Source organism: Caretta caretta, chromosome 28 (genome assembly GCF_965140235.1).
Source record: "Caretta caretta isolate rCarCar2 chromosome 28, rCarCar1.hap1, whole genome shotgun sequence".
Classification (NCBI taxonomy): domain Eukaryota; kingdom Metazoa; phylum Chordata; order Testudines; family Cheloniidae; genus Caretta; species Caretta caretta.
In genome coordinates, this window is record NC_134233.1 from 8345883 (window position 1) to 8363402 (window position 17520).

Genomic DNA, 17520 nt, shown 5'->3' on the forward strand with positions numbered 1-17520 from the left:
CCACCAGTCAGGCTTAGGGGAGATTCCCCTGCTTCATATCCAGCTCTAGGAGTGGCTAAGTCATTATGCAAGGTAACCTATTTCCCCTTGTTTTTTCCTGCCCCCCCCACCCCCCGACGTTCTTGTTAAACCCTGGATTTGTGCTGGAAATGGGCCACCTTCGTTGTCATACACATTGTAAGGAGAGTGATCACTTTAGATAAGCTATTACCAGCAGGAGAGTGGGGTGGGAGGAGGTATTTTTTTCATGATTTGTGTGTATATAAAAAGCTCTTCTACACTTTCCTCAGTTTGCATCCGATGAAGTGAGCTGTAGCTCACGAAAGCTTATCCTCAAATAAATTGGATAGTCTCTAAGGTGCCACAAGTCCTCCTTTTCTTTTCACAAGGAGGAGGGTGTTGGGCTTCCTACAAGAGATCTCTCCCTAGACCCTGCTCGGGGCAGCATCTCCAGTATCAGTCTGTGGCTAGTAGGTGTGTGATGGATCTGCTGGGAGAGAGGAGGGGTGTCTCTTCGCCCCCTCACCCTGGTGTTTCCTGGATGCTCTGAGCGGGGTGGGGGTGGGACTCTGTTGGCTGCGGTCCACCCAGAGTTTCCGTTTGATTGGCTCCTCTCCCCCACAAATAGTGGGGCTGTGAGTGGGGCAGCAGGTCCTGAGTGTGGGGCTCTTGCTCTTTCAGGGGCCGGTGACCTTCGAGGAGGTGGCTGTGTATTTCACCAGGGAAGAGGGGGCTCTGCTGGACCCCACTCAGAGAGCCCTCTCCAGAGACATCATGCAGGAGACCTGTGAGAGTGTGACCTCGCTGGGTAAGGGTTCCTGTCCCCTCGGTTCTTGGAAGGGGAACGGAAGAGATGAGGTTCATGCCACCCCCACAATGTCACCTCTCCTCTGTCCTGTTCCAGCATCACCCCAGCATGCCCGTGACACACACACGACCAGAGACCCTCCCCTGCTGCTGAACGCTGTGGGAAGAGAGCACAGGAGCAGAATCTCACAGTGTCAAATATCTCATGTTTGCACAAGTAAAACGGGGGGTTAGGTCCAGCATAACGAACAGAAGCTTCCTACCCCTGGCCTTCTCTCAAACCCTGAGCCTTCTCCACCCAGACCAGAATGTGCTTGGGGTGTAAGAAGCAGGCTGCTGGGGTCAGAGCGGCTGGTCCAGGGTTACTGATCACACAGACCTTGAATGCTGGCTGGGGGAATCCAGACAAGGGAGCTCCAGCAGCAGAACATTGAAACTCAGCCAGGATTACAGATGACACAACTCCTCACTGCTCCGGATTGCCCCGTGCATGGGACAATGGCCTCGGTTGCTGGTGAAAATCCTTGAGACTTGGAGAGTTGCTCCCCCCATCCCCATGTGCACTAGCCACAATCTCTCTTCTCTGCAGACTTGGTTTTTTGAGTCCCTCATTTCTGAAGTCACATGACCCCGATTCTTATTCTTATTTTTCACATTCTGCTTTTCTAGACTATTTAGAGTCTGTTGCTTCTGAATGATAGTTTCTAATTTCCCAGTGTTCTCCACACCCAGGGATTTTCCTACTCCCTCCCATTGCACTGGACTCACTAGGTTCCCTGGTATTTAAGAACGGCCACACTGGGACAGACCAAAGGTCCATCTAGCCCAGTGTCCTGTCTTCCGACAGTGACCAGCGCCAGGTGTCCCAGAGGGAATGAACAGAACAGGGAATCATGAAGTGATTCATCTCCTGTCACCCATTCACAGCTTATGACAAACAGAAGTTAGGGACACCATCCCTGCCCATCCTGGCTAATAACCATTCACGGACCTGTCCTCAATAGATTTCTCATGGTGTTTTTTGTTTTTTTTTGTAACCCTATTATAATCTTGGCCTTCACAACGTCCTCTGGCAAGGAGTTCCCCAGGTTGACTGTGCATTGTGTGAAGAAATACTTCCTTTTGTTTCTTATAAACCTGCTGCCTATTAATTTGATTGGGTGATTCCTAGTCCTTGTGTTATGAGAAGGAGTAAATGACACGTCCTTATTTACTTTCTCCTCGGCAGTTTTGATTTTATAGACCTCTCTCATATCCCCCCTTTGTCTCTTTTCCAAGCTGAATAGTCCCGGTCTTTTTCATCTTTCCCCGTACAGAAGAGTTTCATACCTGTAATCATTTGGGTTGCCCTTTTCTGAACCTTTTCCAATTCCAATATATCTTTTTTTGAGATGGGGCAACCACATTTGCAGGCAGTATTCGAGATGTGGGTGTACCATGGTTTTATATAGAGGCGATAAGATATTTTCTGTCTTCTTATCTATCCATTTCAGAATGATTCCCAACATTCTCTTTGCTTTTTGACTGCCGTGGCACACTGAGTTGATGTTTTCAGAGAACTGTGCCCAGTGACTCCAAGATCCCTCTGTTGAGTGGAAACAGCTCATTTAGAGCCCATCATTTTATATGTGTAGTTGGGATTATGTTTTCCAATGGGCTGCAATATGGTGCTATCCTGACACCTTGTACTGCTGAGATCCTGCATTCATTGATATCCCTGCCCTTCCTGTTCCCGTTCTCATAAAACAAGAAGAGCATCCAAATGCGTGTTTACCTTCATTCCCTCAGCGGTCCTCATGGGAATCCCTGATTGGTTCCAAAGTGTATTAAAACCTTTCTTAAAGGGTTACCTCTTGCTGGTTATCAGGTCCTGTGAGTTTGTAGCCCAGAAAGACCCCCCTCAGTCAGCTCAAACTCAGCTGTTTATCCCCCAAAAGTCTGTCGTCTTCAGTCTCCTGAATGAGGGGAAATCCGTCACTACCCCTTTCTGCGTTGGGTAAAGCTTCAAAAGGTGGAGCTCTGCATAACCAGCCTTGAGATCTGGCATTCATCACCCTGTAGTGATACCAGCTTGCACAGGAAACCCATCCCGCAGCCCTTCCTGGTATCATGTGGCGCATCTCGGCATCATAGTCTGTGAAGAATTCATGCTTTCAAGGGCTGGCTTAGATATACAGATAACAGTCATAATTAGGGCAAGAGTTTGCAGGCAATGAAAAGAGAGTAATTGACAAACGTGAGCAATATCTAATCCTTTAAAGCCTGAAAGTGCCTTGGGGGGAGGGGACAGGAGCCGGCTGTGTGGGAGCGGTGGGGCTCAGATACTGGGCATTGAGAGCCTAGAGCCAGCTGTGCGCAGGAGAGACGGGGCATGAACCAGCTGTGTGCAGGGGAGATGAGCAGGGGAGAGGTGCTGTGGACACGGCCGCGAGCAGCTGTGAGTGCCGTCCTCTCTGCAGCATGATGAGAGAGCCTGGCGTCCCACTGCCGATCCCAGACTTGTATGAGGAGGGAAGAAATTGGCATCAAGTCTCAGCCGCAGCCAGCCTGTGCCCTGGGGAGGAGACGGGTGTCTCCAGGGAGAAATCTGGGGGATTGTGACCCTGCGTGTCCCACCCTCCCTCTGATCAGCAGTTCCGGATATTAACGGTGATTCCAGAAACAAAGAGTAATTTTGGGAAAAAATGCAGTCCTAGCGACAATTTCCAGAAAACACTGGCCCTGGTTGTAACATTAAATCCGATAGTCTCAAGACCTAGGCCTGTGTTGATCAGATCTGTCACTCTGCCTTCACGGAGTTCACTCTGCTGGTGGGTTGTACCCCTTCCCCCATTCTGTGTCTGCCTTGTCTATATAGATTGTAACTTCTTCAGGGCACGGGCCATCAATGCTTCTCGGTTTGTACTGTGCCTAGCAAAATGAGGACCCACTGTTAGTTGGCCCTTAGGCACTAAGGTAATGAATATGATTTATAATAATCATCTCCTGGCACTTTGAGCCAAGGAAGCCGGCCTTCGGATGTTACTACTTAAAAGTGAGCTGGGCTTAAAAGCATGGAATATTCTTTGTGACAAGTATCCCACAAATTCCACTGACCTCCCTTGTTTTCTTTGCCTTGAGCAGGGTTTCCAGTTTCCAGAACTGATGTGATCTCGCAGCTGGAACGAGGGGAGGAGTCGTGGGTCCCAGACCTTCATGGCTCTAAGAAAAAAGTGCTCCCGAGAGCTGCCTTCATAGGTGAGGCATTGGTTAAACCAACCCCAAAACTGTCGGTGAATACAGGAAACATTTGGGATGCCCTACAAAGACCTTGTGAGCTCTCCAAGTTCAGGATTGTTCCCTGCAGATGTGGAATCGTTAGGCAGAGATCACTCATGGCTTCCCACCTATCCTGACTGACAACTGGCAGCAGGTCCCTCCCCAATCTTGCTGTCCCCTGAGATTTCTTCTGAGATACGGACCCAGAACTGATCCCTTCCTTTCTCTCCTCTGGGGAAGGTTTAAGGGAAAATCAGCTCCTGATAGGTTTGATCTGTCCTGTACACGTTTTCGTTCCTTCATCCCTTTTTCCGTTCTTCTCTCTGAGATTTCCTTTCTCTCTGGCGCAGGCAGAGACTTACGTCTGGATTCTCTCGGTCTCCCGTCAGGTGTTGGGATGGTGAGTGAAAATGAGGAGGAACCCCAGCAGGAAGATGCTGAGCGAGTAGAAGCCCATGGGATGTTGTCAGGAAGGTCCAAAGGGAATGATTCTGGGAGCTGTGCACGCCCAGAAAAAACAAAAGCCTGTGAGAGTCAGCAGAGGCCAGAGGAAAACTTCGGTAGCCAGTCAGACCTTATTACACGTGAGAGAATGAACTTGGAAGGAACACGCTACACATGCCTCGAGTGTGGGAAAAGCTTCAAAGGGAGCTCGGACCTTCTCAGACATCAGAGAATCCACACGGGTGAGAAACCTTACGCATGCTGTGTGTGTGGGAAATCCTTCAGGCAGAGCTCGCATCTCATTGCACATAAGAGAATCCACATAGATGAGAAACCTTATGGCTGCCCTGAGTGTGGGAAACAGTTCAAGCAGAGCTCACACCTTATTACACATCGGAAAATCCACACGGGTGAGAAACCTTATGGATGCCCTGAGTGTGGCAAACACTTCAATCAAAGCTCAGCCCTTATCACACATCAGCGAATCCACACAGGTGAGAAACCTTATGGCTGCCCTGAGTGTGGGAAACACTTCAAGCGGAGCTCACACCTTATTACACATCAGAAAATCCACACGGGTGAGAAACCTTATGGCTGCCCTGAGTGTGGGAAACACTTCAAGCGGAGCTCACACCTTATTACACATCGGCGAATCCATACGGGTGAGAAACCTTATGGATGTCGTGAGTGTGGCAAACACTTCAATCAAAGCTCAGCCCTTATCACACATCAGCGAATCCACACAGGAGAGAGGCCCTACACGTGCTCTGAGTGTGGGAGAAGCTTCAATCAGCGCTCAACCCTTATTAGACATCAGAAAATCCACATGGGAGTGATCTGTAACAAATGCCTTGACTAGGGCTGGCCAAAGGTATTTTTTTCTTTTAAATCACATTTGCTAATTCCCACTTCGTGATCTGTGCCCCATCTTCACCGTGGTTACTCAGCTCCCCCAGATGAGTTGCCTGCTCCTGCCTTTTGCAGCTCACCCTTCTTTGGGGTCAGTCCTGTGATGTTTTCTATCAACTCCTTTCCTTTTGGGTCAAAGGAGCGTGTGTCCCTCCAGCCAGGAATGTTCATCAGCTCCAGGTGGGGGAGAGAGGTTTGTTCCCAACAAGCTACACTGAGGCAAAAACTACCCGTGCCTTACATCCAGTAGGACTGTACATGGCGTTGGCTGCTTAAGTTAGTGATCTTGGTGTTAAAAGACAATTACAGTTGTCGTTCAGATGCAGCCGAGGTGCAGTGGTTGGCATTAGCTTTCCCCTTGACCTGACCTAAACTCCATCACATGTCCTAGTCTAAACAAAGCCTGAGCATCACAGTTATACTGTTCCCCCATTTAAAAACCATTGTTAGTCATCAAGTTCCCCCACCAGGATCATATTGTTTCATTCCCAGTTGTCACAGTTCATCAGAGCGCTGTTGCTTCAGGTTTTCCTGAAGGCAGATATTTTTACTCCCGTTTTCCTCCCTTAAAATATATTGAAGTATAACAAAGAGCAGGAATAGGGAAGGGATAGGGAAAAATGTCTTTTCCCCTCTGTAACAACAGAAGAACATAGGGTAAATCAGAGGGATTCTCCATCACCATCTCTATCCCCCTGTTCTTCAATTGGTAAGGTCAATATTTCCCGAAGGGGCTGGGAAGAGGATTCTCTAGTAAATGATTTGGAACTAAGCAAAAGACCCATTCATTTGCCTCCCAAAGCAGTTGTGGCCCATGCCCTGCAGGAGGTTGCTCCTGAAGATCTTCCCTTCCTAATCAGGTGCATGTTGCCTCTTATTTGGGAAATGCAATCCCTTCCTAGGTAGAGATGGGAAAAATGGAAGTGACATTTCTGTTCAGCTCACTCCTGGGAGATGCTGTAAATGTGTAGGAAATGACAGCCATGAGGAATGTGATAGAGCTGCAGAAAGACACCCATTTTGAGTAGATACCTGACATTTGGTGTCTTAGAGGGATTCTAAGCCGCACCTGAATTTAGTCCCTTATTTAAATCTGTACCACCAGATTAAAGAAACAAAAGGGCATATTTGGGGGAGTTCTACCTCAGTATCGCTACTGGTATGTTGTGTGGTTGGTGAAGAATTCTACGCCAGAGCCGTGTAAAATTGCTACAACTAAGGTCAAAGATTTGACAAGAACTCAGGTAGAAATGAGAGGTACGAGTGGTTGATTTTCACCCCAGAGATGGACGCTATGGTGACCTGTGGCCAAGGTAAACTGTTTTTAGAATTGCTCACACTTCTAAAGGATGCCATGATGAAACTGGGAACAACTGTCTTTTACCATTTGGATCCCAAGTTTCCTGAAGCACAGAGAGAAACAGCTGATTCCTTCAGAGCCATGCCATGCCTATGGGTCCCAAACTGGCTGCCTTGCTGGACAAGAAGCACTTCCGTGTTGGTTAAATGATGGTAGCCAATGAGGGAATGTAACAGATTCCAAGTTCAGACTGCAGGATACATGAATGCTGAGTCCAGAGTCTGTGGTTTGGTCTCTTAGTTTTGCTCGAGTCTAATGCATGTGTCTCACTTTTCCGCCTCCTGCTACTCTGAAAGATTAGAAAGTGTGAAAGTAGAGCACAGGTGGTTTTTCTCATGATGCAGCCTTCCCACGTAGTGTGAGACCCCTTCCACCCACACAGGTGAGCCAGAGAGTTCCCCAGGGCTCTTGTTCACAAAGCAAAGATGTCACATTAGGCAGGAGATGTCAAGATCTACAATGGTGATGGGCGAGTGATAGGAGCTTTTCTGGGTGGTTGTTGTTTGGTTGTTTTTTTTCCATGTAATTTTTGTTTTGTTTTTGCAACTAGTTCTTTTTATAGCTGCTGAGACCCTTGTCCTTTTGAGCACAGCTCTTTAACCCTCAGGCCTGGCTCTGGAAACCTCAGAACCGGCTTTGCGTTTTTTTTTTCATGTTTGCTATCTTTGGAGTTCGCACATCCAGACGACATGCGGTTCACAGCAGCGGATACTTTGAGAAACCTGCTGGGTGAAGCAGGCCTTTTCCAAACTGACATTGGCCCAAATTCTGCCTCAGTTCAGCTGGATTGGGACACGTCTGTGTCAAAGGAGTGGTTCACACCTGATTTGCCCAGAGACCTCAGAGGAGGGGTAGTTAGATATAGGATAAGTAGGAATTGACAACAATGAAGTTAAATATAAAGGTGAAAGACCCTCACCTTGCAGGTCAACAAGCCTGTTCTGTTCTTTCCCTCCAATGCATCCGGCACTGGTCGCTCTCAGGTAGCACACTGGGCTTGACGGACCATTGGTCTGACCCAGTCTATGACCTGTCGTGCGTTCTTATGGAAGCCCTCTGCGGCCTTGTCTACACGGGCAAGTTTCTGCACAGGAAAGCAGCTTTCTGCGGTGTAACTCCCGAGGTGCGCACGCAGATTTCGTGATGCATGATAGAAAGGGGCCATGACAGGGACACACTGCCGTGCGGGGTGAAAGTGAAGGAGCTGTGACATGCCTACCACAAGGTGCAGGAGGCAAACTGCTGCTCCATATTGGGGGCTAACTAACCCCAGCATCACGGCAAGAATCTACCTAGCAGCTGGAGAAAAAATATGTATGAGAGTCAAAGACACCCCCACGTGGCCTGTCTCTTCCCCAATCTCAACACCTGGAAGATTGTCTGGAAGACTCAGAATTTGAACTGCGGAGATTTGTCCCAGGCTGAGAGGGAATTCAGTCTGTGTATTAAGATCTCAACATTGCCTGGAGCAACCAGTGAGTGAGAAAAGCTGTTTGATCCAATTCTTGCTTAGTATATTCAAATTAGAGTTTAGACTGGGAGTCTGTTTTCATTTGTTATGTAAACACTTTTGACCTCTGTGACCAATACTTATACTAAGTTAAAATCTAACTTTCTGGAGTTAATAAAGTTATTTTACTATTTTATACTTACTCCTGAGTTTGTCCAAAGTGCTTGGGAAAGTTGCTCACATGACAAAGGCTGGTGCATGTCCCCTTTATTTTTGATGAAGTGGCGAACTAATTAATGAGCTTACACTTTTCAAGAGAAGGCCGTGAGCCGTGTAAGATGGTACATTTCTGAGGTGCAAGGCTGAGAGCTGGGGAGATATGCTGGTGTCTCTGTATAATTGAGGAGTGGTTTATAGAGCATTCATGCAACTGAGTTGGGTGCTTTGCTGCATGTTGTTGGCCAAATGATCATAGAATCCTAGGATATCGGGGTTGGAAGGGACCTCAGGAGGTATCTAGTCCAACCCCCTGCCCAGAGGAGGACCAATCCCCAACTAAATCATCCCAGCCAGGGCTTTGTCAAGCCTGATCTTAAAAACTTCTAAGGAAGCAGATTCCACCACCTCCCAAGGTAACCCATTCCACTATTTCACCACCCTCCTAGTGAAAAAGTTTTTCCTAATATCCAACGTAAATCTCCCCCACTGCAACTTGACCATTACTCCTTGTCCTGTCATCTGCTGTCACTGAGAATAGTCTAGATCCGTCCTCTTTGGATCCACCTTCATTTAGTTCAAAGCAGCTATGACATCCCCCCTCATTCTTCTCTTCTGTAGAGTAAACAATCCCAGTTCCTCTGGCCAGGAGGGATTTAAAGGTGGTTAGCCTTCCCTTTCTATTTATGACTCTATCCTACCGCAGGAAGTCATCCTAAGTTAGGCTGCTCCCGCTGCGTGAATAACAGAGCTGGATTTGACGTCGCTTCGGTCGACTTACTGCTCTGTCTACACTGGGCTGGGTCGATGGGAGACGCTCTTCCGTCAATTTACCTTTTTCCTGCCGTTCCTGGCGCAGTCCCAATGGCGACTGGAGAGCGCTCTTCTGTCAATTTAGTGGGTTTTCACTCAACCCCCATGACATCAACCCCCAGTGGATCCACCGCAGCAAACAGAGCCTCCCAACCATGGATGTGTGTTTTAGTAGAGATCAAAGCGACTGTTAAATGTTCAAATGTATTGGGTGTTTAAACCTCCTGAAAACTCGTGGAATGTTGTTTGCACTGTTTTCACGTCTCTGTGTCCTGTTATGCTGTGATAGCAAAGAGTTGCCTTGTGTAGACCCCTGTCACTAAATAAGCCCTCAAAGGAGAATGAAGGTGTGTGGGATGCAAGTGAAGAAAAGGTTCATTTCCAAAGAAGGGGTGGTAAGAAGCAGGATTCCTGGGCGGGGGGCAGGAGGGTGTGGTTTGCACTGTTGTTGCCCAGGGTGGGAATGGGGAAGTGGGCTCTGGCTTAAAGCGGTGTCAGGCTTCGGGGGGCTGGGTTCAGAGCTGGAGGTTCGGGTTGGGGTGAGGGTTGGGCTACAGTTTTGGTTCAGGGGTTTCGAGTTGGGGGGCAGGTTATGGGGTCAGGGTTCCAGTTGGGTTCCGGGTAGGGGGTGGGGTTTAGATTTTGGGGGGAGGGTTTGGCCAGCAGCAGCATAGAAGTGCGGGTGGCAATGGGGTGCAGCCAATAGTGATCAGTCGGGGGTCTTTTAGGTCGTTTCAGTGTCAGTAGCACCCTGGGGTGGGGGTAGGGTCATGTTTACGACAGGGGGCTAAAGTGTTGGGGAAGGGGGTGGCAAGTTGACCCATCCCACTTCGCACTTCCCACACGGACACGCACAATACGTCGAAGGCGTGGACGCACACACGTCACACACACACGATGACACAAAACGGCACACAACAAGACAAACAAAAATACGATGCAAACACACACACAACACGACACAGAAAGCATCACACACAAAACATCACACACACGACCCACAACATGTCACACACACACACTCAACACAACACGACCCACAACATGTCACACTCAACACAACACGACCCACAACATGTCACACTCAACACAACACGACCCACAACACGTCACACTCACACACTCACACACTCAACACGACCCATAACACGTCTCACACTCAACATGACCCACAACACATCTCACAACACGTCTCACACACACTCAAAGACACACAGCATGTTGCACATACGTCGCATACACACAACTTCGCACACACAGTTTGTCGCATGTCGCACATATCACGTCACGCACTTGTCTGACTATGCACATGCACATGCACAACACGTCGCACGCACACACACGACATGTCACAGACACGACGCACACAACATGACACGTGACACAAAATGGCACACGACACAAAATGGCACACGACATTGAGACACACATATGACACTGACACGTTGCACGTGGAACACACAGCATGTTGCACGTCACACTTTACATGTCACATGCACAACACATCACACACAGCCTGTTGCATGTTGTAGACAGCACGTCACATGTTGCACACACAACACAGTGCGCATCGCAGGCACGTTGCGCGTTGCACGTATACAGCATGTCACGGCTACACTGCACGTCGCACGCGCACATGCACAACATGACACACAACCTGTCACACACACAAAAATCACAGCAACACGGACACACAACACATCACACACTCAACAAAACACGCAAGAAAACACACAACCACGTCTCACACACACACGACACCACATGACAAAGAACGTCTCACACACACAATCACATCTCTCACACACGCCGACACACACTTACGCACACACGCACAGCACACGGCGGCTCTCACACACGGCACTGACACACACGACGTCTCACACACCCACGACACGACATACGACACGTCACACGACACACAAGACGGCAGAGGACACGACACCGAAATCCCACCCCGGAGACGACCCCCCGCGGGGCGAGAGCGGAGCGGGGACGGTCGGGGGAACTCGGTCTCTGGGCGGCGCGTGGGGCCGGTGTGGGCGGGAGGGAAGAGGGCGGCAGGGCCGAGGGCGAGATTCCCAGCCCCCGTCGAGCGCTGGGGAGCGAGGGCTCCGGCTCGGCTCTCGCAGCGGCTCTGGCGAGGAATGGTGCCGGAGCTCTCGCCGGAGGGGAACGTGGCAGGAGGGGCCTGAGCCGCTTGGGCCTCTTTCCACGGAGGCGGAACCAGGCCTCCGCTCTCTGCCCGCTGCAGACCCGGCTGCCAGGTCGGCGCTTCCAGTTCCTCGTCCGCACTCTCCGTCTTCTCGTGTGTTCGCCAACTCGCTCTCTCTCCTCTGCTCTCCTGGTGCCGTCTCCCTTTGTAGGACCCGGGTAGGTGTGCATTCCCACAGGTGAGGTCTCGGGAGCCATGGAGAAGTCGGAGCGGAGGAAAATCATGCAGGGCAGTAGAAAGGCTGCTGAAAGTACCTGAAGAGACAAAGGGAATGAGAAGGGGGAAGTCCAGACTAAGACAGGAGTCTAGTCTGTAAAGAGAAACAACGGGAAGTCTAAGGTACAGAAACTCTTCAAGTTGCCAAAAGACATTTAGGATGGGAAATGACTTCTTGAATCCAGTCTCTTTAAGATCTTAGGCTTAGTATGTGTGTGTATTTGTATTTGCTTAGTAATCTGCCTTCTTCTGTTTGCTATCCCTTATAATCACTGAAAATCTACCTTTTCTAGTGAAACTATTTTTTCTTTATTATTATTATTATTATTATTATTAAACTCAGTTTGTGCAACGGGTGCTCCGTGAGGAAATGATTTGTGTGTTACTCCAAGGGGCCACCCGGTGTCACTCTTGCTCCATGAGGGAAATGAGCATGACCTGAATTGGCCACCCGGTCTCACTGTTGGGCCAGGAGGGAAACGATTTGAGCACTACCTGAATTGGCCATGCAGTGTCACCATTGCTCCGTGAGGAAATGCTTTCTGCATGACTCCAAGTGGCCACCCGGTCTCACTGTTGGTCCAGGAGGGAAATGATTTGTGCATTACACTGACTGGCCACCCGGTGTCACTGTTGCTCCGTTAAGGAAATTATTTGTGCACTACCGTGAGTGGCCACCGAGTGTCACTGTTGCTCCATGAGGGAAATGCTTTGTGCAATACCTGGATTAGCCACCCGGTGTCACTGTTGCTCTGTGAGGGAAATGGTTTGTGCATTATCTGGATTGGCCACCTGGTGTCACTCTTTCTCCATGATGGAAATGGTTTGGGCATGACCTGAATTGGCCACACACATCACTGTTGCTCCGGGGAGGGAGGGATTGTTTGTGTGTTACTCCTGAGTGGCCACGTTGTGTCACTCTTCCTCCATGAGGGGAATGCTTTGTGCATTACCCTGTGTGGACACCCAAGACAACATACACATCACACACAAAACATCACACACACAAAACACGACACCGACACACACAGAGAGAACACGTCACACATACAGAAACACGTCTCTCACACACACACAACACAGGACACCGACACACAAACAACATGACACACAAATAAAATGACACACAAAACAGCACACAACACGACACACAAAAATCACACACAATACACGACACCGACACATACACACACACACACACGAGACGCACAAAACGGCAGACAACGTGACACAGAAATCACACACGACACCGACACCCACACACAATACGACACACAACCCCTCACATGACACACAAAACTGGACACGTGACACACACACACAACACGATGCACAAAACATCGCACACAAAATATCACTCACACACACAACACGACACACACACAGACAACACGACACACGACACACAACACGAGACACAAATATCTCACACAACACATGACCGACACACACAACATGCACACAAAACAGCACACAACACAGCACACACCGTCACATGCACACAACACGGCACATACCGTCACATGCACACAACACGGCATACAACATGGCACACACACCCTCAACATGGACCACAACACGCACACATAAACACATCACACACACACAACACGTCACACGACACATGCAACACGACACGCACAACACGTCTTCAGCCTTCAGCCTCCTCTGCCCCTCCCTGCGCTTCTCACAGCCAGTCCGCCCAGGCGGGGTCCTGGGGAAGCCAGAGGGTCCTGCCCCCCAACTCTGCAGTCAGACGGGTCTCTCAGCCAGCCAGGAAAACAGAGGTTTATTAGACGACAGGGACATGGTCTAACACAGAGCCTGTAGGTGCAGAGAACCGGACCCCTCAGCCGGGTCCATTTTGGGGGGCAGTGAGCCAGACAACCCCGTCTGCCCTTCACTCCATGTCTCCAGCCAGCCCCCAACTGAAACTCCCCCCAGCCCCTCCTCCTCTGGGCTTTGTCCCTGTCCCCGGCCAGGAGGGCACCCGATTCCTTTGTTCTCCAACCCTTTAGCTCTCACCTTGCAGGGGGGAAGGGCCCAGGGCATCAGGTGCCAGGAAAGAGGGTGTCGGCCATTCTCTGTGTCCAGACCCCTGCACACACCTGCCCTCCAGAGCTCTGCAATGATCATACACCCTTACCCCACCCCCTAGATCCTTAAGAACTGCATAGGGGAAACTGAGGCACCCCCACACAATTCAGAGGAAACATGAAGTCCCGCTTCATGACAGATGACTCCAGGAGGTGAGTTGCTTCCTATCCTACCATGTTTTTCTCTGTCTCTCCTCTAGTATGTTGGCCATCACACACACTCTGTCTCTGTCTCTGTCTCTGTGTCCTCTCCTCTCCTGGTGCCAACGATGACCAGGCCCCGGGTGCCTGGGCCCCATTTCCCCCCTGTGCTCCATCTCTTCCTGTATCTGCCTCGCCCCTTCTCCCAGCCCACACTGCCCACCGCTGCCTGGATGATTTCCCCCTCTCCTCCACTGCACCCCCCTCTGTGGGGTCCCTGCCACTCACCGTCTGCCTCCTCTCCTCCCCCCCCTCCCCCGCTTCCCCACGGGTCACTCTGGGGGCCGGTTTTCTTCACCATCTTTGTGCGTGATCTGGAGGATGGGATGGATTGCACCCTCAGCAAGTTCGCAGATGACACTAAGCTGGGCGGAGAGGGAGATACGCTGGAGGGTCGGGATAGGGTTCAGAGTGACCCAGACCAATTAGAGGATTGGGCCAAAAGAAATCTGATGAGGTTCAGCAAGGACAAGTGCTGAGCCCTGCACTTAGGAGAGAAGAATCCCATGCACTGCCCCAAGTATGCCATGTCCCCGCCCCGAACCGACCCTCCCGGAGCATCCTCAATTCCACGAAACAGCTGTTCTGCGGTGGGCAGGAAGTGCTGGGAAGGAGGGTGGGGAGTTGCTCAGTGGGGGTGTGTCTCTCTGGGTGGGGTCTGTGTGTGTTTATGCACAAGCTGATTGTGATGTCACGGATGCCAACAGCAAAGAGTGTTCGGCGTCAGCATTCTTGCCCTGCCGTCAGTCTGCCAACTGGCTTGGTTGACAACGGCTGGTGACCCAAGGAGCTGCTGAGAGACGTGGACCATCTCTCTGTCAACAACTTCTTGAATCAGCTATTTCCACAGGTGTTTGAGAAACAAAAGGATGAGTTTTTACAGAAGGTAATTCCCAGATTCTTTCCCTGCTCATTAGATCGCACACGACAGGTCGGCGCCTCCTTCTCCTCGGGACGGGTGGGGGCGGGTGTGGCAACAGGCAGGTCTCAGCGTTCCCTTTTGATTTGAAAGTGGCCATCTCTCAGGTCTCCTCCTGCTTCAGCCTGTCAGGTTCTTTGGAGGCAGATTTAGATGATTTTATCTTTCAGCAGACTAGTCGGGGGCAATTTCCAGGGATAGAACCAAAAGGGAAGATAACAAAACCAAAAAAGATAATAAAAACCAACAACCTTCAGTCTGACCCTGGGCAATTCGCTTCAGGGCTCTGGGCCCAACTTCCATCCTCTGTAAACAAAATGTTAAGAATGTTTCTTTCTGCTGCAGGGACGAAGAAGGAGCCGTCTGACACGAAGGGGAAGTGGGAAAAAGGAAGCCCAGAAGAGCAGGAAGAAGAGCGCACTCCCAGCCCCTCATTAACAAGCAGCTCCCATATGACGATGGTAATGATGCTGGTTGGCCGTGCTCATGGAAAGCATCCCTTGCTGTGTGTAGGAATATCTCCCAGGGGCTGAAAAGAAACACTCGTCAAGGGTGATCAACTCCAGCCAGCCTTTATCTGGGTCGCTTGAATGAGGCCAGCTTTGACAAAGGGGTTTAGGCACCTAAAGAAGTCCAGAGGTGCTTTGTGGGACTGGCAGAAGTGCCTGACTCAGGTGCCCGATTCTGATGCACTTTCCATGGCACACAGGCACGGCTGAAAACCAGACCAGGCCCATCCCTGCCCTGGTCGGGGGAACCCACATATGTCCTGGCTGTGGGGTTCTGGCCCATCTCGTGGCACCAGGACCACTTGGAGACACAGAGAAAAGGAGTCTGCTCGAGAGCCTTAGCTAACAGCCTCTTGGCTTTTCGCTCCTGTGGTCGAGGCTCCTGCACTAAGCTCCAGAGGTCCCAGGTTCCCTCTCGCCTGCCAACATCTGGGCTCTGTCCGAGTTACAAAAGCCTCTAGACACCTTTGTAACTCTTCCTCTTCGGGACAGAGCACCCTGCAGCGCATACAAAAGGCTGCAATTCTGGGAGCTTCTGACCCGCCAGGGGTCTGGAGTATGGAGGCGAGTGTGCCACTCCGCTGTGCTCTACTGCATCCTAGGATATCAGGGTTGGAAGGGACCTCAAGAGGTCATCCAGTCCACCCCCTTGCTCAAAGCAGGACCAAACCCCAATTTTTACCCGAGATCTCGAAATGGTCCCCTCAAGGATTGAACTCACAACCCTGGGTTTAGCGAATGCTCAAACCACTGAGCTACCCCTCAGCTGTTGGCAACCAGGACAGACGGTGCTAATCCAGCGCCATGCAGGCCAGCTGCAGTAATCCCCAGGGGTTGCCCTGAAACACCAGGGCAAAGGCCTCCAGCACCCCAAGCCCTGGGTTTAGGTGATCCTGGAACCAGGCCCCCTGGAGTAACATTGTGCCCAGTGAGTTCTCACCCCCAGGGCTCTGGCCCCAGAGGCCCACGCTTTGGGCTTCTCCTCAGCCAGGCAAACTTGCTTCTTAAGTCTCAGTTACTTTCTGTCCTGAGGGCGATTCCTGCCTGTTTTCTGGCAGCCCCACAGGCTGCTAGGTGGGGAAGGAAGAGGGCGTTTCCGTTTGAGCCCTATTCTCAGTCCCTTCCTCGCAGACACTGTGGGCTGCCAGAGTTGCTGAGCCAATCTCCTCAGGCGCTCGGGGTGGGATGGGACATGGGGCAGGTTCTCCAGTGACCCCTCGGCGACACTCAAGGAGCAACTCGAATGGGCTTTGCAGGACATTGAGGCTTTCTCAGCAAAAGCGGGGTTTCCTGCAAGGAGGGGCTAGCGAGGGAGGAAACGGGGTGGCCCTTGGGGCCCCAGCACTGCCCGAGAGGCTCCCGTCTCTTCTCAGGAGAGGGGGCCAGAGAGGGGACAAAGGCTGAGGAAACCTTAGCACCTGGGGAGGCTTTTGAGGAAAACGGCTCAGCCGGAGTCTGCACGCTCCCTCGGCACTGCCAGCCTCCCCCGGGGACAGACTGTTCCAGGGCAGCTGCCCGAGGGAAATACTCAATCCCAACAGGCTTTGTCCCTGTTCTTTGCAGACCCCCAGGGAGCACCCTTCCTCAGCCCTGCTCCATGCCCTGCTGATGGCAGCCGTGAAGGGTCTGACAACACCCACCCTGCAGAGATTTAGAGCCGCAGAGGAAGAGCTGAGGGCCATCGTAGCTCTCCACGGAGACAAGATGGAGAGAGTAAGAGACGCCCGCAATGGGGCAGGGGGATGCTGCGCAGAGAGGGGGATGGGAGAAGTTCCTCTCCTCGGAAACCATTCCTGGGACACTGGCATGGGATTGGAAGATTGGCTCAGCCTGTTGCCATTCATCGCTTGGCCACGGGGATAGGTGACATTCAAGCCCTTCTCCAAAGACCGCCTGCACGTGGCGCGGAAGTGCAGACTTATTCCCTTCCTGGGCTTTGGCTTTCCTGAAACTCTGAGACTAATCAATGAACAGAATCCTCAGCCTGAACTTCCTCCCCAACCTGCCTGTTCCTAGGGTTTCCTGCAGGTCATCCCTGTCTCTGCCTGAGTTCCTTCTTTCCAACAGCTCCCAGCGGGAAGTTAACAAATGGCCCCTCAATCAGCAG

The 17520-nt window shown here is 51.0% G+C and overlaps 1 protein-coding gene across 1 annotated transcript; it reads left to right on the forward strand.

Moving 5' to 3' along the window:
• The first annotated feature begins 668 nt into the window (after window positions 1-668).
• LOC142070233 (uncharacterized) lies at window positions 669-9163 on the forward strand. The gene is made up of 4 exons (XM_075123788.1): window positions 669-808; window positions 3931-4044; window positions 4416-4872; window positions 9151-9163. The coding sequence occupies exons 1-4, from the start codon at window positions 775-777 to the stop codon at window positions 9161-9163; spliced, it is 618 nt and encodes a 205-aa protein (XP_074979889.1). The 5' UTR covers window positions 669-774.
• Window positions 9164-17520: the final 8357 nt, after the last annotated feature.

Excerpts from the sequence above, each read along its gene's own strand:
- LOC142070233 (XM_075123788.1), top strand. The coding sequence starts at position 775 with ATGCAGGAGACCTGTGAGAGTGTGACCTCGCTGG. Across the intron at positions 809-3,930 it reads TGAGAGTGTGACCTCGCTGG|GGTTTCCAGTTTCCAGAACT; the intron begins GTAAGGGTTCCT and ends TGCCTTGAGCAG. Across the intron at positions 4,045-4,415 it reads CCCGAGAGCTGCCTTCATAG|GCAGAGACTTACGTCTGGAT; the intron begins GTGAGGCATTGG and ends TCTCTGGCGCAG.